At 36.5% G+C, this 26,692-nt stretch overlaps 1 protein-coding gene across 2 annotated transcripts in view; it reads left to right on the top strand.

Annotated features, from left to right (window-relative positions):
- The first annotated feature begins 31 nt into the window (after positions 1 to 31).
- Positions 32 to 26,692, top strand: part of zfyve28 (zinc finger, FYVE domain containing 28) — a 411,740-nt gene continuing 385,079 nt past the window's right edge. For both annotated transcript variants that reach the window (XM_039751731.1, XM_039751730.1), the window contains exon 1: positions 32 to 495. In XM_039751731.1, the coding sequence (XP_039607665.1) occupies positions 457 to 495 (39 nt within the window). In that variant the 5' untranslated portion in view covers positions 32 to 456. The remainder of the gene's footprint in view (positions 496 to 26,692) is intronic.

The raw sequence follows: 26,692 nt of genomic DNA, 5'->3' as shown, positions 1-26,692 counted from the left end.
GAGTACGCTGCGCAGGAGGAGAGGACAGGAGAGAGGGGAGGAGAAGGGGAGAGCCGTTTGTGTTGTCAGTTCTGGGGAGGGGGGGCTGTCCTCGGAGCTGCGTGAAAGATCCCTGTCTGCTTATCCTGCCTGCTGCAGCCAAGCAGGTCTATACGGAGGGTTGCTCTTCTCGCAGGTACATAGCCTAGTGGTTCCTCGGGGTTTTCTTAACCAGTGTCTGCGGATGAAGAAGCCGGACGCCCTGTAGTGTACTCAGTCGGGCTACACTGAACCAAAAGGGAATTGTTGCAACCAAGGCAAAGTACCTCGCGGTTTGTTAGGTTTGAGAAGAATCCGGCGCTTCTCGCGATCGTTTTTGTTGGTTGTTGTTGCAATTCTTCTTGGTTTGGGAGGAAAGAAAACAAGAAGGAAACAGGGCAGCGGAGGACAGAGAAGGAAAACGGACGAGGGAGCTAAATGATGAACAGGTTCCGAAAGTGGCTGTATAAACCCAAGGTAAGTTTGACTTCTTTTCTTAGCTCTGCGTTTCCCACTGTGGTGGAATTTCATTATTTTTTTGCAATTATTTATGACGTCCTTTGACGCTTCAGATTTTTTGTCTGTTGAACATTTCTGTTCAAAATAAGACCGATTTCGAAAAGGTCAAGAAAGTACGAGTATACCTTTTGCAAAGCGGTTGGTGGCCGTGAGCATCTGGAGTGGCAGACTCCGGTCCCACTGATGACACGGCAATATGTGTGCATTTGAGCTGACAGTGGAGGTGTGCCACTGACTATACGGCGGTATGCAGACCACTGATGATACGGCGTTAAGTACGTGAGTGGACTGACAGACAGGTGTGTCCCTGGTGACTTAGTGGTTTGGATGCCACTAATTATATGGGTTGGCAGGCACTGTTGCCACTGGTGATACGATGCTAAGTACGTGTATCAGTTTATTATAAGATGGTTTGAGTGCTACTTGATGGCTCGGTGATAAGTACGTGTTTGGACAGGCAGGCATTTATGCCACTTAAGACAGAGTCAATATGCGCATGTAGATGGGTAGGTAGGAAGGTATGCTAACGATGGCACCACTTCTAGCGTGTTGTGGGAATTGAAAGCTTTGACTGCAGCTTTAATTGAACACATGGACATGGCAGGCAAGGGAGATATCAATACCACGGCTGTATTCATGCATATTCACTACCCGGTTGGCATACCTCTGACAACAGATAACTGGAAGCTGGCTTTGACAATTTCTGATTAAGTTCGTTTGCCGTGCTTGGAGTGGTAGGCAGTATGTCAGTGATAACACATGGCGTTTGTGTGTTGACGGGCGGGCAAATGTTTCACTGATAAGATCCATCTGTCAACAGGCGATCGCACGTGCTGTATCTCTAAAAGAATCCGTACATGTTATGATGACTTTGGCGACGAGTGCCGCCAACCCAGAAGTTTCACTGATGTCGCCTAATGGGTGTGGGTGTGCGGGCAGGCAGGCCGGTTTTCCTCGGATGCCACGTGTTTTGCAGCGTGCATGTGTGTAGAATGGGTATTTCTGTTTAGTATCGATTGCTGGTGGCATTTTTACATTGCTACCGCTCATCGCGTTGCCTTGTGTGTGTCGATCGTCGAGTAGTACCAAAGAGATGCCACGAATGTATGAGAGGTGTAAGTTCGTGTTACAGCTGCAAGGAGAACTGATGATACATTAATAAAGCGTATGCCTCCATCAACCCCTTTCCGGCTTTCAGGAAATTCCGTTTCTGACGGTATAACCAACTGCTCGAGGAGCCTTGGTGCAAATTCCAGAGCGCCTAACTAAAACGAAGACTTTTTCTTATTATGAAACTGATTAGTTTGTGCTGACCAAGCGCTAGAAGCGTCCAGGCTAGCCTGCCCTTTTTGTATGTTTGCCTTTTTATGAATGAAAGGTTCTATAGCAGGATAGACTGTACTCGTGGAAAAGTATGCAAAGAAGGTGGTTGGTAATATACTTTAAAAGTGGACGGTCGGTTAATCTGGCAGCAAAAAGAGTTCACTTTATATAAAAAAAAAACAAAAAAACACCCTGATCAAAAATAATTAACGGAGGGGTGGGCTGATGATTGCTAGCTATTTAAAGATATACGTAGGTATGTTCAAACAAATACTAGCCAATGTAAGCTGTATGTATTATTTACTGCAATTTCGTTGGTGTTGAATTAAAGTTGCTGTTTTGAGAAGACGTGCATGTAAGAAATTCTTTGTACTGTGTTTTTTCTGTCAATAAACCTGCTCCTTAACAAGAGCTTGATCAACCCCCAAGAAAGGGTGCCAGTGGAAAGGAGATCAGATTTTTAAAATGAGCTGTGTTTCTTCAATTTCCAAATGTGCTGTTGGTTCATTTTCTATCTTTTTATTTTTATATTTATTTATTTTTTAGTCTTACTTAATTTGTGAAAGATTTTTTCATGTTTCTAGATATTGGGAAATTGAGCGTGCTTCACGAACTAAATCAGGGTATTTCTCTAAAGATATATAATAAATATAATACATATACATTTCTAACTGTCTGACATTGAAATTGGGTGGTTTTTGTTGCAAAAAGTATTGTGAATTTAAAATTTTGTTCCTGTTTAGCTTTTTTCTGACTTTTTAATTGTGCAAGCCGTACTCTGTTTCACATGTTGAAGTTTTGAATCACCTGTACTGTGCCTTATAAATGAAATAGTTTTATCTCAGAAATGGGCATACATTGTAGGATTTTGCATTGTGTTGTACTGAAAAACATTGGGGCTCTAAGTAGTCCTTTAAGTGATGAATATAGTGGGTACAGATAATAATCCCAATTGAAAATATTCACATTTTGTTGCTTTACAGCATAAAATGCAAGCACACAAAATATTTTATTTATTCAATTTAACCAATAACATCCAAGTCAAAGATATAATAGCTACAGTTTAGAAAAATAATAATTAAATAAAAAACAAGAATCGCTGAGATTGATAAAGAATCGCCCTCCTCACAAGCAAATGTAAACTCAATAATGTTTAAATAATCTCTTTTTCCATTGCACACCAAAGTAATTGGCTTCCACCTGTGATCAGTTGTAATCATTGTGATGAGTTCTGTATAAAACCAGCTATTTCTCGAGCATTTCAGTACTTGGTAGTCCAAGTGAAAGCAAACCATTGACTATGCATGGCAAAGCACTTTCAAAAGATCTCAGAGATAAAGTTGTGGACAGGCACAAGTCGGTAGACGGATACAAAAAGATTTCAAAAGATGTTTTAATCCCTCGGAGTATAGTAAAGTCCATAAGTAAGAATTGGAAAGTGTTTGTTACTACTAGGACCCTCCCTGGATCTGGCTTCCCCTCCAAACTCGATGGAAGAGCGATGAGGAAACTGCCCAGAGAGGCTAACAGGAGGCCAATGGCAACATTGAAGGAGTTACAGGAATTTATGGCAAAGAGTGGTCATTGTGTAAATGTGACAAGAATATCACAACTGCTCCACAAATGTGGTTTGTATGGGAGGGTTGCAAGAAAAAAGCCACTCCTCAAGAAAGGCTGCATTAAGTTTTGTTTGAGCTTTGCAGAAACACATTTGCAAGATTATGAGGCCAAGTAGAAAAAGGTGTTATGGTCAGATGACACCGAAGTCGAACTATTAGGCCTCAACACCAAATGTTACACCTGGTAGAAAGCCAATAGAGCTCACCATTTAAAACACACCATACCTAGAATAAAGCATGGAGGTAATAGCATCCTGTTGTGGGTGTGTTTCTCTACAGCAGGGTCTGGGGCACTTGTCAGGGTAGAAGAAAATAATGGATGGGACAAAATACTGTTAAATTCTTGAAGAAAACATGCTGCTGTCTGTCAGAAAGTTAAAGGTGGGAAGAAAGTTCACCTTTCAACATGACAATGACCTGAAGCACACAACAAAACTGACTACACGCTGGCTGAAGGAGAAAAAAGTGAATGTTGTTCTCTGGTCAAGTCAGAGCCTAGACTTGAACCATATTGAAACTCTGTAGAATAATTTGAATTCTGCAGTCTTCAAACGAGCACCTTTATAGTTTGATTAGGTTTGAACAGTTCTATAAGTACAAGTGTGCAAAGTTGGTACAGAAATATCCCAGCAGACTCAAGGCTGTAATTGAAACAGAAGGTGGTTCCACAAAGTACTGACACAAGGGAGATGATCCGTTATCAACTCAAACTTTTATCAGTTTTTTTTTATTTATTATTATTTTTCCAAACAGTTTCTTATATATGTTTGATTTGGATGTTATATGTTACACTGAGTAAATAAAGCTAAAAAGTATTTTATTAAATGTGTTTTCATTTTAGAATATAAAGCAACAAAACTGTGAATATTTCCCAAGGGGCTGATTCTTTTCAATACTCCCTGTACAATTAAATGCTTGGTTTTAGTTGTTTTAAATGGATTAGTCTTTTTGTATGCTGCCTTCCTATTTACTATTTTGGTTGAATTGTATTCTTAATGTGGTTTAGGGTTTGAAAGTGGAAGGATGTTTTCGGATGTGAAATGTAAATGCTTTGTGAGAAAGTATTACTTAAAGACCAATTTGAAATAACCATGCTTCATTATTTCACATTAAAGAACTGTGTTGTGTTTTTTTCCTTCTTGCAGAGTTCCTTAAATATAAAAATAACAGCAGCTTTCCTTAAAGGGAAATCAATTACTCACTTTTGTCTGATTAAGTATTGTATAGGAGCGTTTGCCATACATTAAAAGTGGAGCGGTCTTGTCAAAAATTCTTACTTTGTCTAAGTGCAATATGTAATGAGTGCCCTCTTTATAGTTTACATCACTTTTCTTACTTCATAAGACATGTGAACATTTGACAGGAACATTTGTGTTAAAAGCTTTGTAGCGTGTTTTGACATCCTGTGGTTGAAAAACTTTTAACCACAGTATTAATAGGCTGTTTAGCCTTAATTGTATAATGGGAGTACACACACTCAAACCTAGTAAAGTTGTAGTCTCCCTGTAGGAAAACCCAAGCCAACTATTGGAGAATGGGCAAATTCCGCACAGATCACAACACGGAGTGGCATTTGAACCCAATATACTGACTTGGAAACTTTATGAAGATTGTATATTTTCTTTGTACACATTTTGCAGCCAAAGACTATGAGATTAACTTGCATATTATGAAAACATGAAAGGGAAGCAACCACATATAATACACTTTTTCAGTAATTATTTAAGGAGCATTTTATGTGAATAACAGCTTTCACTGTGTATTAAATCGGTGGTAATTCAAGAGCTTCTTAGATGCTTCAGTTTGAAGCTAGCCTAAAGGACTAAATAATCAGAACTTCAGGGTCTATGCATGGGGGGTTAGGTTTTTAATCTTGATAAAACAGTTGAAACAAAACTGCATAGGAAATTCTTTTATGTAGGCATTCATACAAAGTATTTCAAACAGGTCTTCTGTGAATTAATAGGTGGTGATTGCCACTAATGCATTGGTTGGGAATAGGATATTTTTTGGAGAGTTAAATTTCCTTATAGCTGAAAGTATCCGAAAAGGCTTATTTTTACTAAAATTAAAATAACTGTACAGCCGCCACAAAGCTTCCAAGTTAATAAAAGCAGAAACCTTTTAGCTTCAAAAAAATTATTATTATTAGAAAATATAATTGTTCATAGCCAATTGAATAGTCTAGCACTGTCTTGAGTAAACTGAATCATTTTTAACTTTATTTGTGTTTAAAACTTTTATGCCACCATCTATAGTAATTGTGACAGCAGATACAAAATTGCACTGCAGTGAGTTATTACCACGAAGAATGTAATGGAGCCACAGGTGCAAAGCTTGTGTAAACGGATTGCTTCTTTTGACACATAATAATAATGAGCCTATGTAGTTGGTATTTTGAGTCCAAAAGCTTCATTTAAAAAGTATTTTTTTATTTGAAAATGATTTATTCATTTTAAACAGGTTTGTTTTATCACCATGTTCTACTCTTGGTACCTGGAACCCCTCGACTGATTTAGATGTTTAATTTGCATTGGATAGAGAGAAGGGTGCAGTTTTTTTGTTTCAGAGCAAAATACATTGCAAATATTTTAATTAAATTCATAAGACTATCTATTTCACACTTTATCATGTTTCAGGACCAACTGATCTTTTTCACTTTGGCTTCTTATTCATCAGCTTAAACATTGGTGGGTTGGCTTTTGTTACGATGACATGTATTTCAATGACATTTAAAGATAACATTGAATTTATTTAGACAATTCTGATTTGTGACAGGTTTCACTAGAAACAGTCTGTAATTTCCTATATATATTCCATATCAGATTAATTAAACTGCTAGAATGATGTTATTTTCACAAAGTTAGAATTCTTTTCAGTGTAATAAGATATGGGATGCCTCTTATAATAAAGATAGTTTGCAAAATGCTGCAGATGTACAATATTGTTCTACATACAGGGTTGTGTCCTGCCCCTGCCTTGCTCCTGGTGCTTTCCAGACAGGCCCAGATCCCACATGTGATTGCTTAAATTGGATTTGGGGTTTTTTTTAGAATATTACTACTTGTTACTACAAACTTAAACACCTGTGTATACTGTTCTCATTTTGCAGGGCTGATTTCTAAAATTATGCTTTAATATATTTGGGGTGGCAAAGGTCGTAGTTTTGGAATTTCACTGAAAATTATTTTCACATATTTTGTGGCTGTTTGTAATTATATCAGGAACCGTGAACAAAACTTAATCCACTGCAATGACCGTATTAGATCTATTATTCTTGATCAAGCCAGAGCTTGGAATTCTGATGTTTTTAATATTAGTTTAGTGCATGGAATACTGTTTATAATGCATTATTGTTTGGTGCTGATATACATTTCAATAAAATAACATTTCTATGTCTAAAAATTTGGGATGAGAGATACTGAATAGCATGTACTTTCTTTTGTATCTATTTGTATTTGATTATTGTAATGAGTTTCATGTGGCTTTAATAGCACTACTACTGTTCCTCTCCATTTAATCTAAACTTCTGCATCTAAGATTATAAAATGTATTTTACTTTATTGGATGCAGTCACATGTAACTTTAAAAAAAGAAAAAGAAAAAAGTTTTCTTTTGTAAAATACTATCTTTGGTAAATGTGTAATTTGTATACCAGGATATGGTCTCTTACAAAATGTGCAGGCTAGTTAAAGTAGTTACAAAAGTGGGGGCCATTCTTGCCAGTCAATATAAATGATGGATCTTTTCATTCCAGTCATTAGTTCCAAAGTATTTATACAAATGCAGTACTGTGAGCAAGGCAGAGCTAAACTCTGGGCCAGAGAGGCTTACTGTGACATGAGTCCATATGAACAACTATGCAGCTGTACTGTAATGGCATTGTGGCTACCAGTTAAGAGCACCTGCCATAAAGGAACCAGTACATTTAGTCTCAGTTTGGCCCCCACAGTTGATAGCTAATTCTTACCTGTGCCAGGTGAACCAGTGAAGTTTTTTTCTTCCCCGTCACCAATGGACTTTTACTCATTGTTATTCTTTCTGCAGCTGCAGGCCTTAATATCCTTTGGATGCCTTATCTTTACACACTGGCAAGTAGAAAGTCTTTATGCTTTCCAGCATCAATGTTATTCATGTGTCTGCACTATTGGGCCCTTAAGGCCAATGCATGCTTTTTCTGTATATCGATCCACACACTTGTCTGCAGATAAATGGCCTCATTTTGACATCTTTCTGAATGTCCACACTCATCCAAAGTGCTGTCTATTTACCTGAAAACTGGACTTGTCAGCGTTAACGACACTTGTGCTGCAAATGGTACACTCAGACAAACATCAACATTTTAGATGAAAGGCTGTACAAAGAAGTTCACAGTTGTGTTTTTCTAACATATATAGATTTTAAAGGTAGTCACACAACAGATTTTATGGAGGGAAACAAAGTAGAGATGTGGCAGAGACAAATCCAAATCAAGAAGCAAATGGACACAATTGCACAATTATGTGGTAAACACAGGCTAAAAACATATTGAGGAAGAACAACCTTCACCTTTCCGCACAAGTAGATGTGTACATTTCATATTGTTTGAGGGTTTGTAGGTGGGAGCTGTCTAATCTGTCCTGTGCCAGTATAATTCACTGTGGCAGCTCCCTTCAAGCTTGGACACCCATTATAAATATGTATTTTGATGTGGGACACCTCTTATTCCTATCGTGGTGGTCAGATCTCACATAGCCACCTGAAATACTAATCAACAAACACCATATAGTCCTCTGGTAAGCTGTAATTTTGTGACATAAAATCTTTTGGGTCTCTACTTGTCTGAAAATTAAGCTTTTGCCCCAAAATGTCTGGACCATTTGAGCAGGTTTGACCAGATGGCACTACCTTTAAACCCCAATGTGTTGTTACTCTGTAAAGGCTATGCCACATTACCCGACTCTACCAGTGATACATAATCTTAGAGAGATGGAGGCCGTTGGTGCCATGCTTCTAATGAAGATTAGTCATAGGGGTGGGCTCTCTGTGCATGAGAGCTGATAACCAATGAATTCTCATTTGGAAGTACAATGCTTGAAATATGGTGATGATGAATATGGAACATAGCGTGTTTTGAACCTCACAAATGGAAGAGAGGCTTGTTTTTTATGGCTGTACCTGTTAATTCATTTAACCATTCATACAGTGCCAGTTACATGAAGCAACATATTATTGGCTCTCCCAAAAAGTAGTGGGCATAACTGTGCCAAAAGTTTGGAACTTGGTATATATAACATGGGCAATGATGTTCTGTTTTTATTTCCTCTCAGTCACGTAAATTGACATGGTTGGCACCAAGCTCAGCAATTGTCGTCTGAAAATCTGACATACCCCATGACTAGAAGTTGCATAATATGGCATTGGCTTTAGGCGGTCCATGTAATCCTGTCAGAAGACATGAATGGTCCTGTGGAGTATCCTCTTGACGGTGCCTATAATTAATGAATCTCCTCTCATTTAAATTTGCATCTGTTGTTTTAATTTTATAACTGTTGTTCGATCTGAAAGAACTGAGATTGCTTACTTTTAGTCTCTGTGTTTGCTTCACTACGGTGCCTTCTGAGAGTTTTTTTGTCCAATTCACCAAATGCAGCTACAGAAATTATTATAGTTGTATCATTTTGGGCTTCTCTGACATGTAGCTTCTATCAGACTTCCCTTCCTCCTCTTTCCTGTGTAATTTCTCTGCCATATCTGCCTATACAGCCTATCACTATATAAATAGGTATTTTGTAAGCTGATTATTTTTCAGTCCCAGAGGTATGAGTTTTGCGCTTGTAAGCTGTTTAAATGGGACATCTAATATATTAACTGTTTTAAGTCTAAGATTTCATTTGTGAAACATTTTTGACATATATAGGATAATTTTGATTTGGGATTAGAGCCATTCGTTTCCAGGAATATATCAGGCTCAGGCATGGCTTGAATTGAATGGGATTTCCCCAAGACAGACTAACATTGAAATCCCTTTTGGTAATTAATTGGGTAGGATAGATTTCCTTGATTACAGCACATTAGGGAGATCTCTTTTATCTTTTTTTAAAATTTTGCATTACAGTCTTATCACATCAGGCCATTTCACAGAACTGTTCAAATGGGTTAAAATTCCATTCCAGTTAATGTCTTTGTAAGTTTACTCTGGATACTTAAGTTTCTTTACAGATTCCAAAATCATGCTGCTCTGGTTACTGTTATGCATGTTACTTAACATATACTGCTTGGAAATTTTCTGTTGCTATCTCTTTATTAGATAAAGTATTGTGGTTTTTTTTTTAATGTCATTTTATGTTAAATTTAAACTGCAGTGTATTTGTAATTAGTTTATAGTGCATTACCTTTGTAAGTATTTCACATTATGTGATTAAAATGAATTGAAACAAGTGTAATTAATTGTTGAAGTTAATTTGGCCTACTATGAGCGAGGTTGTCAATTGGACCATGTGCCCTGTGGGTGCTGGCCTTGTGAAATGTAGTACTGGATCAAGTGGGTTTTTAAAGTTTAATAAATTAATATATTAGTCTATTTCACCAATGTATGTTGATGTGAAGTCCTTCATTGAAAAATATATGTATATACATTTTATTTTCATATAATTCTCTAATTTAAATCTTTTTACTAAACGACTGAGGTAGTTGTTTACTGGTAGTGTGGTCAAAATTGTTTACTTTTAGAAGAGTGATTTATACCTGCATAGTAAGACTGTTTTTCTACTCTAAAAATGGTATGCTCCTTAGTTGTTTGTACTCTGTTGCTCTGGACTTTGCCTTCCTTGTGGGAACTCCTTAGGGAGCTGTTATCTTTTAAAACACTCTTAAATCAGTGTGGTGAGAAGTAAATGAGATTAATGATTGAAATATTCATTGCAAGGCATCTTCATTAGAGATCAACCTGTTGGGTTTGTAAAGGGCACAACAGAACCTGAAAACACAAGATGACCAAGTGATAATACTTGGTTAATACTAATAAAAATAATACTGCAGCCAGGTTTTTATCTTATATACAGTAGCAGCTTAGCGATACATTGTACTGCACCATACCTGTTACATGTTTTCTTTAATAATGTCCTTCTCTGTGTGAGTTTACCTAATATTTTTTTTTCATAACTATATGTATATGAGAGAACATTTTTGTAATTGACTTCCATCCACATATTTTTAATGATCCTGCATCCTGCTTATGGACGACTTGGCCTCTCTCTTTCAAAAAACATTTGAAGCAGGCTGCATTATGCTGGAATAAATTATATTAGTAATATCCTTTATTCCATTTGAACTTCTAACAAACCAAAATTAACAAATTGGTTGTTCAGTTTTATTTTATGTCGAGAATAGTGCTGTTTAAGAAGTCACAGAGCATTTTATTATGCCAGGCATTCGATATTAAAATCAATGAACTTTATATGTATGTGTCCTTTTTTTTTTTAATAACCAGTAGAGGAAAAAGAACAAACAAATATAATCCACCCAGAGATTGGATACGTCTGTGTGGGACCCAGAAACTTTACATTCAGGCATACCACCTGCAGGTGTAAAAGGCAGATCAAGTCTGAGGTTTTTTTTTTTCTGTGTTTCTCTTATTACATTCATTTCTTGTGTTCGAGTATTTACTGTGTTAGTTCCTAACTGGCACTTGATATTGTTTAGATGTGCTTTGGGCATCACCCCAAAACTGGAAAAGCTAATGTAGAAATTAATTAATCAGATGGCTGTTTTCATTAGTTTATCAGAATTAATTTCCAATGCATTTATACTATTTTAGTGTCTTAGGTTTTCAAAGTTTATTCTGTTAGCTATTGTTATGAACAATGTAATTTTATAATGTATCCATGTATGCTTTTCTTGAAAGTATTCCAGAATAGGAGCATGTACAGAGCAGGACACAAAGTTCAAATCTTTGAACAATCACTTTATATGTGTAAGCTATACTTTCTCCTTTTGTCTGTTTGAGCTTTACTCTGGTTACTCTGGTTTTCCTCCCATATTCTCAAGCTATGCATGCAGCAGAGGTGATTGACACTTCTAAACTGATGCTATTTGAGTATGTGTGGGTGTGTCCATAATCACTCTCAAAAGACTGGTGTCCCTTTCAGTGTTAGTTATTGCTTTGTTCAAGATTTACCTTGCATGGCCCTCTAATATAGGGATATATGGTGTGTATTAATTATTTTTAAGTCAATAGTAAAAATAAAGCTTTTTTTATTAACATTTTCATTGGCACACATAGATATTTCATTGTGAGCCTTTATAGGTAAGTTTGCTTTTACTTTCACACAGGGTGGAATGTGCTGTTAAATGCCTCTGTTAACTTCTTTAATGTGGGCTATGCTGTAGTCTTGTGGCAGTACATGCTATTGCTGTTCTTTATCTAAACCTATGTTTGAGTAAATAACCTACTTGCTGGGTAAGCCCTTGTATCAGCAATGTTGTGCAAACAAAGCCCAACATGTCTTGAATCTAAAAGGATGACTATGCTTTCATTGGGCCTTATGACCTGTTTTCAGTGCTCCTGTTGTATTGTTGACTTCTCATGGGATTATTAACTCTTTGTATAAAATCGACTCTGTTGAAAAGAAATGAAAGTATAATCTGGGTCACAAAAATAGCTTGTTTGTCTGACAGAACTAAAGTGAAGTATGGAGGGAAATCTTTAGCCCTGTAGCAGTTTTTTCCATTAAATTGCATTTAAATTTCTGCCAAAAAAGTTTCATTATTTAATGTGCAGACAAAGCATGGAAATTTTAAAGCAAAGCAACATTTATTAAAATAGAATATAGGAATGACAAATTAATAATGGCAGCAATAATAAGCATTAAATAAATGACAATAAATAATAGCACAGTCTAAATGTAAAGCCATAAATACAATGAACCCTTGTTCCAAAATTTAATAGCTTAAACAGTACTTTCCGTAAGGCAATGGAAGCTAAAGAACTACACCAAAGGAAACATCTGCGCTAGAGAGTGAGGGAAAAGAGAGAAAGCCTGTCTTTTGGCTGCATCATCCTGACTATGAAGACAGAGTGATGTTGAGGTGGATGGTCCTCCCTCTCACCTTCAGGAAGTCTGTTTATGTGAAGAGTAGCATGTGAGATTTCAGACCTTGGGATATTAAATACAGAAATAATTAATGAGCTTATCTGAAAAGCTTTAATCATACAGATATGGGTAAGCACCTTGTCTTTTTCTATTGCCTTGGGATAGATGTATTTAGCCTGGCATTTGAGTCACAGATTGACTGGTCATTTTAAATTAAGTTTCTGATTTGAGTTCTGCACTGAGATAAACTAAAGAAAGTACATAGAAGTACAAACTAAACATAGAAAGACCAATAGATAGAACTTTATTTGTCCCCAGGGGGAAATTTGGCTTTTTACATAAGTGCGTAGTGTAATTAAATAGATACAAAAACAGTGAGAAATAGAGCTCTTGTAAAAAGGCTTCTGCTTGCACAGCGCCTGAAAGTAAGATCCACAAGAGTGTTTCACAGTGCCATTCACAGGGTCTTACTATGGTGCTGCCCTGTATGAAACATCTTTTGAGTATACCTCCAGATTTCAATTACAGTTCATCATAATTCATCTGAGTAAAACTTGAAACATAAAGGAGTCCACTGTGGCCTTCCAAGTAAAATATCTGTACTTACAAAATCTAATTTTTTTCTTTATGGGACAGTACAGTTTCAAAATTGTAGCAATAAGTGTTTTACGAAATTGTAATAAAAAAAGTTAATCTTTATCCTTGCATTTTACATGCTGGTTTAGTGTTGCACTGTTTGATGATGCCCATTATTACCTGCATGATGCAGTGTAGCCTTTTCACAAATGTAAAAAACGGGCAGTTAGAATTTCTTCCTTCAGCATCAAATTAAAACAACAGTTCTTACAAAAATTTCTAGTTTATAGAGGTCATTCTCTAATTTGTGTAGGGTTTACAATGCTAATAATTTCATGCACACCCAATCAGCAAAACACAAACATTATGTTCTGCTCCATTGAGGGTTGTGTCTGTAGTAGCTGACATGAGTGTGACCAATGAGTAGCCCATAGAACTAAGGGATAAAAAAACTGTCCCTAAATGTTATTTTGAGAGTGCTAATGGACCTGTGCAGCTGGCTGGAATGATGAAGAAAACAAATAATGACACTGTTTGTTTTTCCAAGGCAGTATGTCTCTCTATTATATATAAAAACCCTGTGATAAATGAGACTTTTTGGAAGATTTTTTTCAAGTCTTGCGAGATAAGACTTTGGACATGAAATTTTTTTCAAGTCACGCCCCCCTCTCAACCGTATTCAACCACGCACACGGTAATCTCACCTCTCATTCGTGTTGATGCTTTTGACAGACACAGTTTCTGCTGTTTCGGCTCTTATAAATTTTAAAGTTTTCCTCACTTTAAATTCCCAATTTAAAGAGAACGTATTATGTCCAAATCTTATTGAAGAATTTCATCACAAAGGGTTATCAACAGAAGAAATAAGTACACGGGCAATCCTAGCACCGAGAAACGATGAAGTCAAGCGATATCCCGAAGAATATCTGCAACATCTGTTAACACTGTCCGGCCTTCCATTGCACGAATTACTGTAGAAAGGAGGATTATCCAAGAAGAGTAATGTAATACATCTTCCGCAGATAACATTACACAACAAAGGAGATCTTGATATGCCATTCGTATTAAAATGTTAACAGTTTCCTGTTAGAATAACTTTTACAAAGACAACTAATGAATCTCAGAGCCAAACATTCGAAAAGGTCGTTTTATTTAATAGAGAGAAAGAAACAAAATTCAATCATGGGCAGTTACACATTGCATTGTCACTGTAAAAGTTCAAACTCAAAATCAAAATTCAATCTGGTATTGATGAAAATGTCATTCAAGTTTTACAGTAAAAGTGTTAAAAGTGTAAAAAATATTTGCGTGTTTATTTCAAAGCCAAACAGAACAGTCATATTTCGCAATTAATAACTTGAACGCAACATGAAACCTAATTTACTTTCAAATCATGTTTTACTCTTTTTTTTTAACGTAGTTAATTACTCACTGTAATGTAAAATAGTTCTATTATGCATATGTAACAATTCCCATGAAAATAAAAATATGTTTAAATTGTACATCCGTCTCCCCACCGAAAATAGGCTAGCCTATAGTGCAGGCATGGTGGCTGGTGAGTGAAGCGAGCAGTGGGGCAAAGCCGCCTAGTGATATATACTCTCAACTAAAGACACAGTTCTATCACCATGATGTGATGTGATCAATGGACTGCAATATGACACAGCAGTGTTGCTAGTTTTGTAGCAGGAATACAGTATGATTTAAAATAAATAAAATAATAAAACTGTTTAAAAAATCCAATGTTCATTGAAATTTTTTTGCAAAAAATCGATGTAGCTTTAGAAATGCACACCACATTTTAAACCTTCATAAATGAAACAAATTAATTTAAATTTATCCAATTTAATTTTTTGCAGACTTACTTGCTTGTCAACATTTTGAGTGAAAATGTTCCTTTGTGCTTTCTCTCTGCCATCTGGAATGCTCCTCGACATTTTCATGAGGTGGCATGGTGGCACAGTGGTTAACAAATGTGAAGTCATAGCCTAGTCACTGTCTTTCCAGGGTTTGCTCGCTCTCCCAATGTTTATATAAGTTTTTTCAGTGTACTGTAGTTTCTTCCTATGCTACTGATGTGCAGGTTGTTTGAAAATTTTTTTTTTATCTCGAATGCATGCTAAGGTGCTTCATGTGGTTAAATGGTACACCACCTTGGGCTGCATTCTGCTTTTTTTTGTTCTTTATTTTGCCTTATACAATTTCTTGTATTAGGAATTTGTAAGTTTTCACATACCACTTGGGGTCAGAGCGCAGGGTCAGCCATTGTACAGCGCCTCTGGAGCAGTTGCAGGTTAAGGGTCTTGCTCAAAGGCCCAGCAGAGTAGGATATCTTTTGGCAGTGACGGGGATATGAACCGGCAACCTTCTGGATACCAGCACAGATCCTTAGCCTCAGAGCCACCACTCCCCCACTTTACACCTGATTGTAGCTTTAGTGGTGCTTCAGCACCATGTGACTTTGGTTTTAATGTGCTGCAACTATCATTGTATTCAATTTTTCTTTTCATTATTGATTTCATTATTTTATAGCTGTTTTGATAATGCAAAGGATTGTCCTTTCTTTAACTTGAAAATCAAAGGAGCATGTACCAAAAAAAAAAGCCTCATGAATGATTGATTGCAACATTGCAGGTCTTTCAAGGAGACAAAGGATATCTGCTCATGTGAATCTGAATCAAACTGTACATTTTCATTCAAGTGGGGTAAAAAGCATTCCTGACTAAAATGAAGTATCGATTAAGGTATTTGACCTTAGCAGGCAAATGCATTAAGCACATTTTAGCACTTTATTTGTTTACAGATTAGATTGTTTGAAGTATATCTTTAGAAACAGTATTTGTAAAAATTTGAAACTTTTTTTTTTCCTTTTTGCCTAATAGGGAATGTGCTGTGGTCATTTGTTATGTGTCAGGGATTTTTCATTCCTGCTCTTTCAGCACATAAGGAATTTATTGTTAGTATTCATTAGTGGGACTTAATGGGCTGTATTTACATTGACATCTATAAGTCCTCCACCTAGTGTGTAAATAGGATTTTGTTGATGGAGAATTCGGGAGATAATTACAGTAATCCCTCCTCGATCACGGGGGTTGCGTTCCAGAACCCCTGCGAAAGGTGAAAATCCGCGAAGTAAAAACCATATGTTCATATGGTTATTTTTATATATTTTAAGCCCTTATAAACTCTCCCACACTATTACAAACATTTCCCGCACAGTTGTACAGCATAAACCCTTTGTATTCTCTTAGATATTAGGTAAGATTAATTGAAATTATGTATGTAAACACACTTTTTACATACAGTAAAACTTAAATATTAAAGATATCGAGCGTCTCCGATATCACATATGTTACAGCCATTACAACAGACAGGCCACCAGCAATAAATACATACAATGCTGGAAAAATTGTATACAGTAAAATGTGTGCACAGTGACACTAAACGTATGTACATGTAATAAGTACTGTACATAGAAAATTAATTATTGTTACTCACCAACAATGACACGCCGACTTGTCCGATAACAATGAGTTTAATTTTACTGCACAACAAAGGAGAGTGTTACAGCGCTTCTAAAGGAGCCTCTTCAGGTGATTGTGTAGCACCGCCGTTGTTCTTCTTTCTACAGTCTTCAATCCAAATCCCTATCCCTAAAGCAGATTCCATCCGGACTACCGCCTTATTACATCCACTTACAACTCGTTTTGCGCCCTGGTTAAAGGACACTGCGGCCATAGATATTCTTTTCCTCCTTTTTAAATAAAAAGAATCATGGGCTCATTAATGCTGTAATGGCGTCCTGCAGCGGTGTAGCTGTTCCCTTCCTTTAACATATCCAAAACTTTTACCTTTTCGGCAATTGTTATCATCTTCCATTGGCACTTGGGCACGGACCCTGAAGCAGTAGCAGGAGCAGATAATTTTTGAGCCATAACGAAGGGCTTGACTATGCATAAAGATAAACACAAAAGAGCACAAAAGTTAACTCTTTACACAGCGAAACACATTGATGCTGAATGAGCGAGACAAGACTTCCTGGTTAACGCAGCAGAATCCGTCACTGAGCCAGTCAGCACACAGAAACTTAACTGCGTGCTCTGATTGGGTAGCTTCTCAGCCATCCGCCAATAGCATCCCTTGTATGAAATCAACTGGGCAAACCAACTGAGAAAGCATGTACCAGAAGTAAAAAGACCCATTGTCCGCAGAAACCCGTGAAGCAGCGAAAAATCCACATTATATATTTAGATATGCTTGCATATAAAATCCGCGATAGAGTGAGGCCACGAAAGTCGAAGCACGATATAGCGAGGGATTACTGTATATATAGAAGTTTTGTCTGCTTAATTCTGCTAATCTGTTCTGATCTAGTATTCCAGTACAGTACAGGTAGTCACCATGTTACGGACATCCGACCTACGACTTACGAACGGGGCCGCAGCTGCGATGCATGTGCCTCAGTAACTGCCGCTCCATCTTCGGCCTGGGAACACTGCAAGCGGTGGCTGGACGGAGGCTGGAGCGGGGCGATTTTGCTGGTCATGCAGTGTAGTGTCCCTCGGGCGGCCCCCGGTGACCAGCAGTGACCTATGGTCCATAGTCACCGGGGCCACAGCTGTCGCTCATGTGCAGGACAGAGACTTGATGGGGCGGTTCGCTGCCTGCCCACTATGCCGCCGGAGCTACTGCTCCTGACTGGACACAGGCTGGATGGAGCGGAGGGGGGCACTTTACTGCCTGTCCACCACACACGGTGTGGCCGTGTTTGTTCTTGGTGGGCGGATGCTGCAGGCAGCATACTGTAGCAGAGGTGACTGTGGTGGGTGGGTAGTGAACCGCCTCACGCTGCCCCCATTCATTCTCAATAGCAAGCCTGCTTGTACTGTTACGCACATAGCAGGAAGTTGTCTCTTGTCAGTACATCAGACATGTCGACGACAGGTGTCTTCCTGCTGTGATAGCTTGTATAGTGTTGTGCAGAAGAGCTCATCTTAAATTAAACTTTTTAATTCATACGTAATATTGTTTAGGATTTACAAAGAATGAAATTGTTGTAGTTGTGGGTAAAGATTTTAAATGTGGAACTCAATTTTACAAATTACACAAAAATGGAAAAAGATTGTCTACTTTCATTTTTGTAACTTGGGGGCTTCGCGCCCTGCGCTCGCCAACCACCGTGTTTGGTTTTCCAGATACACACTTTAAAGATGATTTTTTTTCTTCTTTGAATTGTTGCTAATTCATTACTTTCACTTTTATTTCAGAACTTCTGTAAAAACAATATTTTTTAAGCTTTCGAGTCCCAACATGCTGAATCTTTTAAATGAGGTCAATGAGACATGTGTTTAATGACTTTTTACCATAATTCAGGATAGGTTTCTCTGTTTGGAATTTTAGCACAAAGCAATCTACATCATCAGCAGTTAATTTTTTTTGCAAAGTAACCAATAAATGCATGTGAGGTAAACCACATTTTTGAAATTATCTGACTTAAACTTCAAAGCCTTACAGTATTTACATACTTCTGACATATCACCTATGTCCATATTTGATCTCTATTAGCCTTTTTGTTATTTCTCCGAGTAATAATTTCTCTTTTTTTGCGCTAATGTGATGTTTACTTTCTTTTTTTGACACTGTCGTTTTTTTTTCTGCTTTCATATTCTGTATCTTGCTTTGCATGTGTATCGCGCCTACGTTTTTTTTGAGTTTTTTGAATTCCAGATTTCATTATCTCTAATCTGCTGTGCATGTGTATAGCGCCAACGTTTGTGAACGTCTTTATGAAGTTCTAGTTTCTCTTTTACTCTGAGCCCAATGGGATGTGCTTTTTTCAGTTCCACTTGTTCCGGGCTGATAATTACTTTGCTCATTTTATGAATTTGCACCTAGATTATTCTTTTTCTTTTTTGCTCTTTTTTTCTCTCCAACTCTTGTGCCTTTTTCTCTGCTCTGCTTTCTTCTTCGCTTAGCCGTTGACGTTTCATTTACAGTCATGGCCGAAATAATCGTCACTCCTGTAATTTTCCCAGAAAATGCACCATTTCTCCCAGAAAATTGTTGCAATTACAAATGTTTTGGTATACACATGTTTATTTCCTTTATGTGCATTGGAGCAACACAAAACAACGGAGAAAAAAAGCCAAATCTGACATCATGTCACACAGAACTCCAAAAATGGGCCGGACAAAATTGACACCTTTTCAAAATTGTTGGTAAATCTTTTTATTTCAAGCATATGATGCTCGTTTGAACTCATCTGTGGCGAGAAACAGGTGCTGGCAATATAACAATAGTACCCGAAGCCAGTTAAAATGGAGAAAAGTTGACTCAACAGAAAGAAGAGCAGAGAATTGTCTTAGGACTTGAGAACAAAAATTGTGGAAAAATATCAACAATCTCAAGGCTACAAGTCCATCTCCAGAGATATTCATGTTCCTTTGTCCACTGTGCGCAACATAATCAAGAAGTTTACAACACATGGCACTGTAGCTAATCTCCCTGGACGTGGGTGAAAGAGAAAAATTGATAAAAGACTGCAACGAAGGATAGTCCGAATGGTGGATAAACAGCCCCAATCAACTTCAAAACATATTCAAGCTGCTCTGCAGACTCGGGGTGCAACAGTGTCAGCTCGAACTATCCGTCAACATCTGAATGAAATAAAACGCTATGGCAGGAGAGCCAGGAGGACCCCACTGCTGACACAGAAAAATAAAAAAGCCAGACTGGAGTTTTCCAAAATGTACTTTAGGAAGCCAAAATCCTTCTGGGCGAACGTCTTGTGGACAGATGAGACCAAGGTAAAGCTCATCATTCTATTGTTTACAGAAAACGGAATGAGGCCTACAAAGAAAAGAACACAGTACCTACAGTCAAACATGGTGGAGGTTCTAAGATGTTTTATACCAAAACATTTGTAACTGCAACAATTTTCTGGGAGAAATGGTGCATTTTCTGGAAAAATTCCAGGGGTGCCGATAATTTCGGCTATGACTGCATAATGTATTGTCCTTGTACGCTTTATATGCGCTAAGAACCCTGGATCTGTGTGTGCTCAAAGCATTTACACAACTGAGTATTTTGCTGCCCTTGGTCTTATTTGATATTGGTTGTAAGTAGGGCGTGTCTTGCAAGAATCTCATGTTCTGCGTTATCGTGAGACGGTCCTGGGTCAATCTCTTAGCACAAAGTCTCATGTTTAAGGTCCCCGCGAGACACTCCGTGGCCAATCTCTTTCATCTCCCTGGTCTTTTAAGTGTCTTCCGTGATCTTAATATGAAGATCACGTCTCGTCTCCCATCTTTCTCTCCCTGGATTTTTTTATAATAGAGAGACAGTTTATTAAATACCCATTTGCTAGTCCTTAATTTCAGAAAAATCGCCATTGACTGAACACTGTGCTTCATTCGGAACAAGTGAGTGAAAACTATGTATAGAAACAAATCCACTCTTACTTTTTCTTCAGATGAGTCTGAAATGTTTAGAAAAGACAGTCCACAAAGTAGGCCCTATCCACCCCATTAGGCAGAAATACACTAAAGCAATAATTTCTACAAATGTCTAATAGGTCCATTTGATTGATTCGAGAGTCAGTCAGCAGAAAATGCATATGATAGTTAATCTTTATCATTGTGATAAGTTTACTGCAGGATAAAGTGCTTTGTGATGGTGCACTTTTTTTGGCTTTTCTTTGTACATAAATTGGCTTTTGTTTTATCATAGAAAGGGTGTTCCTTGCCTGATAACAATTATTTGTATTTTGAAAATGATGTGGATAGTTCCTTTTCCAAAATTTATGTCATCTCCAGATAAGAATCAATACTTTGTGGAGCATTCTTGGCTTTGAAGTGGACTTATTTAATAACATATTTTACTCTTGATTTTATTGTGCTTAAAAGATCATTATAATATGCAAAGAAATCCTTTCTAAAATACAGTCAAGAGTATTTAGTAACTTTTGAGACTTGCTTTTTCCCCCATCCAAGTCTCTTTTAGTATGCCATTGATTGACAGTTTGTGCTGTAGGGAGAGGGTCTTTTTTGGATTGATAAATACAACTTCACTTAACAAAGCAGTTGAATTGGTGAGGTATCTCTCATTCTCCCTACATGGGGTGAAAATTAATTATAAGTTGTGGTGTTTGTTTGTTTTTTTTTGTTTTTTTTTTGGTTTAAAGGTTTGCTCATTAAGGCCAACTTTTAATACCTAGTGATGGAACAAAGTTTTCTGTGAAAATGAATAGCAGATGATGTTATTTGCCTGTGGAATGAGCCGGGACTTCAAAACATGCTCTATATATGCTAACAAATATACCTTGTTATTGTAATGTGTGTTTCGTTGCTTATTTTTCAACATTATGCTTTGTGTTGCATGTATTTTAGCTGCTGTGTATTGAGTAATTATTAGTGCTGGGTTCTTGGACGAAGTTTGAATAAACTTTAATAAAAAACAGAATTGCTGGTTTTGAAAATGCCTGAATTTAGTAATTTAGTTAAATGAAGTAATAATTTAAACCTTTTCATATACTTGTTAATGCATTCAGTGTTCCTGCTTTACTTAAAATAATAATTTCTGGACAACATTTCTATGCCCTCTGTAGTGTCTAGTTGTAGAGGTGGAGTTTTATAAGATTTAATGTGACCATTAAAATTTGGTCTAGATTACAATCGGCAGTTATGATATAAAATTGTACACTTAGTCATATTTTTTAAAACTGAAACTTTTCTTCGTTCTGAATTAACTTGTTTTACTTACAGTTGGTTTCTTCTAGATATGCAGTGCTTTGAAAGATAGGGAAGTTTGTTTTAACAGAAACAAATGAATGATGTTATTGATGCTCTCTGTGCAAATATTGCTGTGTCAGGACTTTTATGACACAGTATTGGAAAATGCAGTTTATTTTCAACGGGGAAAGAAAAGCTGGGAGTCTATAAGCCTGTGTAAAAGAAAAATTAATTCCAGCACAGTTAGTCTGCTGAAAATTCAATAGAGCTGAGCTGAGCTAGCATAAATGAGCCATTTCCAAGTCAGTGGTGTACTTTGAACACATTGGCTGGAACTCTTACCCAAGCAGTTGAAAAAAGGCTATGCATCATAGAAGGCACTGACTGTGAATCTCTGCTGCCAGAAAAGAAATTAATGAATTCTGGTTCACTGTGTTTGATCAAGCGCTTAATGAAGTTCTTCTAATGTATTGCCATCCCTGTTGTGATAAGCCCTCCTGTTTAGAATGTGGTGCATACTTTAATGTGCTGAATATTATGAATTTACTTTGAATGCTTGCATGGAAAGATGAAATTACTTTTTCAAGGCTGATTAGCTACTGCTGCATCACTAAGCAATTACTTATTAGATTATTGCTGAAAAAATGAATTGGACTGGGCAATTTTGAAGGTAGCTAGTTTCAGGTATTGTCAGAACGAAAGTCAGAAACTTTAATTTTATTGTTCTGTATTTGTAATAACAATCATTTTCAGACTAACCCACTGACTTTTGTCTTTAATTCATTTACCGTTTTTCTGTATTTAGATCACATTAAGTAATGTGAAACCTTTTGTAATTACATTAATTATTTCGGCTTATGGAAGGTGCTTATTTGATAGTCCTCTTCAGTTAAATTGACTTACCTTTATTTTCTCTCATTATTCATTCACTTCTTTAAAACAAACAATGTTTTTTTTGCAACTGTTATATGGTAACTGTGAAGAGGAAGACTTTATTACTTTATTGCTTTATATAGAATACAGTTGGAATCACAAGTCACTTAATTGGCAAGGATTATTCTAATGCTGCCTTCAGAATCGTTTGAAGTTACTGGCTAGAGTCAATAATCTTAATAGGAAGAGACAAGGGCAATGATTTTATGGAAGTATTTGATCATGGCTTTACAACTTTATTCTCTGTTTGACATTACAAAACATAATAATGTTTAAAGTGTGCACATCCTTTGGTATGGCATGTTGTAGAGCCATTGACCTTATTTACTCAGCAGGTGAGGGGAAAACAGTTTTTCACTTGGTTTACTGTAAAGCTGGTGTGGCCTATTTTAAGATAGGATGACATGTAATTCTTGAATAATTTGCAGCCCAACAAATATAAATTGAAAATCAGTTTCATCTACTTGAGTATTTGAATTCCTTAAGGGCTTTTATAAGTTGTTTCTCTGGTAACCATCATCCACTCTTTAACATTGCATTTTACCAGTTATTTACCGTAGATGGCCTGTCAAAATGAATTTAAAATATTCATGAAGTTTTTTCTTTGCTAATGCACTTAATTGAATAGAATTGCAAAGAATTATTCAAGTTCAAAATATTTGCAGTGAGAACAACAAGAAGTGTAAGGTCTCTTTTTTACTTTTTAAAGACATGTGTGATCTTGTCTCCCAAAGAATATATATAAAACAAATTACAGTAATTTGTAGTAATACCCAGATGGTTTGATCATTTATTATCTCATTAGTCCTTCTTAAGGTTAATTTACAATAACCCAAACCATGAGCAGTAAATGACAAGCTGTCATGTGTATGCTGTCTTTAAATGAGTGCTGCAGAATTTTGTCAGAACTGCAAACATATTGCATTTTACAGTATTAAAAATATCGGCCTCAATGAGTACTCCCATTCACAGTATTGTGAACTTAAAGTGCATTCTGACAGTAACTGTGTTCTGCTTATATATGACCATATAAGTTGGTAGAAGATAAGTAAAATAATATTGAAATATAGAAAACATTCCCTTCATATTTAATTGACCAATGAAAATGGGCTGTTACACTATAGAAATACTGCTCTGAATTGTGTTGCTTCTCAGAACGAGAAACAGTAATGCAAGAGTTTACTTGTAACCCTGTAGCTGGCTAGATTTCCATTACAAAATGATTGTGAGTCCAGCTTTAATATGCTGCTTCCAATGAAATTTATACTCTGTTATTGTTTCAGTTTTATTTTTTAACACCTTTAGCAATAACATAAATCTTAAAGAATTAAGTAGTGGAAAAAGATGAGTACATGTAGAGTTTGTTTGAGCTGATTTGTAGTGTTTTCAAATCTCTAAACAAGGTTCAGACGGACTTTCAAATTTAAGTAGCCATGATATATATATTTTCATTGCTTTAAGTTATTTTCTGTGAAATGTAATTTTCTTTGTCCCTTTGGACAGTATTTTCAATAAATGTTTATAGTTTCTCTTAATTGAGTATGTTTTAAAATTCCGTGAAGGCAGTAAAAAGTTGTTAACAGTGACTATGTGGCAAGTCTTTCCATAATGTGCTGCATAGTACACCGTTTAAAGGAAACCAAAACTTTTACTAGTAGGCTGAGCATTGTGAATATGTTCCTATATTTTGACTTTATGCTAAGTTATTATCAGAATTTAAAAATATGTAGTAGTTGTGATTTTTGGGCCTCCATAATTTTGATTAAACTGGCAATAATGAAGTCAGTCCATTATATTGCATATTCATTATTTGCTTTTACATAATGTACTATTCTCATTTTTTCCTGATATTGTCCTTATTATTGTCTACTGTTCACACATTATTAGTACTTGCTGAAAATTTATTTTCAATTGGTTTAAAAGTGGTGGATTTGTTTTGACTGACACATAGGTACTGATATCTCCTCTTGTTATACTTTCTCAATATTTCACCGTTTGCCAAGTTTTCTAAACTGCCTATACCAAGTGCTGGTGCCCCATCCATGTCTACCAACAAGCTGCATTCAGCCAACCAACTAGATCCCATATGCTACAAGCCAATTACTAATTCTTACACCCGCCAAAGGTGCAATCAAAAAAGAGAAGAGCAGGATACTACTGAATATTACTGTTAAAATAGACATGGGGGACAGTGACAATTATCATATAAAGGCAGCGTGTTTCAAATAGTAATTTTCCATTTTGGTTGGCCTAATTTTGGTATGTAAACATCTTGGAACATATGTGTAATTACCCTCTAGAATAGCTTCAGAAACCATTTTAAAGTGCCCCTACATAACTGTATAGTACAGTATATGGTTGAAACATATTTCAGTTTACCTGTTCTGGCACAGGAGAATATCCACAGTGAATGGAGGATTCATTAAAGATATCATTAATTTCCTACAGAAAAAAAAACATGATTTTTAAGAATATTAAGAACATATTTATTTATTTTGAACTTTTGTAGTGTTTCTTAGTGTTGCAGATAACCTTCTTAGACCAACGCAGTCATTATTCTTCTCCAGGCTAGATATGTTTCTTTAAGGCATAAGCATACTTGCTACATTTACAGTATCTGCAACTTTGCATGCGCTTATTAACAATGTCAGTTAGAAGGTGGTGAAGAGCTGTGTTAACTGCCACAGAAGAAAACCTGATAACATGGTTTATAACTGATCTAAAATATGAAAAGACAGGTAGAACAACTCAAACCTCAAACCATTTTTGAATGGTTAACAGTGTGTAAAGGGTATACTTGTATGCTTTGTTCAGTACAATAAAGAGAAGATTTTCAATGTGACATTGTATGAAGTATGTTTTTTTTTTTTTCTCTTGCAGTGCTCCTGCTTTGCATGGAGTAAATTTCAACCATTAATCCTAATACATTCAAGTTTTTATGTATAGAAATGTACAGTATTTATCAAACACATCAGCACATGGAAGAGTTTTTCTTTAATTTCTCCATTTTTAAATAATATACATCAAGACTTTACAGTAACACATTAAATTATGTAATGACCTTAAAGTGTTAATCAAAACTAATATTTTAGGTTTGTTTAAAGTAACTGTGTTGGGTTTAGGTCCATTGCAGCATCCCAACACTCTACTATTAGCCAAAATCTTTCACATCCTGCATGTTAGTTTTGGGATTAAAATCCTGTGAAAATAAGACAGCAACTAAATGGAAAATGGATGGGATGGCATCCTCCTGGAAAAACGCTGTGGTCGACTTTTGGTTATCTGTGCCTTCGGTTCTAAATAAATCACTGATAGTGCCACGAGCAAAACACCCCCACTGCATCAAATTCTCTTTCCTATGGTTCACTGGCTCTCACAAAGACATGGTAGTACAAGGCGAAAATCTAGAACTCCTCAGACTAAAGGGAAGATTTCCACTGGTCTCATGTCTGCTGTATCTGTTTCTTGGCCGAAGCTAATCTTTTCATCCAGGATCCATTTTCTAAACCCACTTATCTAGGGCAGGGTTGTGGGGCTATGTGCGCTCCAGCAATCATTTTGCACAAGGCAAACTGTTCTACCTATTTGTCTTTTTAGTAGCAGTTTCTCTGCAGTTATTCTACTATTCGGCTGGTCTGGTTCATGTAGAGTCCTCTGAATAGTTGATTTTTAGAACTGTCTCTATTTGTACTCTGTCAGTAATTTTATATTGGGTGCATTGGTGATTTCTGAGGCTACCGAGTCTAATAATATTATCCTCTACTAGTGACTGATGGTTGAATAAATTTTCAAAGTTCCTAAATTTTTCCAAATTGACTGACCTTGAAAGTATGTATTCTCGAAAATGTAATATTGGTGCTTCTTCTGAGTGGCTTTAAGACTTATTAACAACAAGTTTTTA

The sequence above is a fragment of the Polypterus senegalus genome, chromosome 4 (genome assembly GCF_016835505.1).
Source record: "Polypterus senegalus isolate Bchr_013 chromosome 4, ASM1683550v1, whole genome shotgun sequence".
NCBI lineage: Eukaryota > Metazoa > Chordata > Cladistia > Polypteriformes > Polypteridae > Polypterus > Polypterus senegalus.
This window is presented reverse-complemented; position numbering and strand designations above follow the sequence as displayed.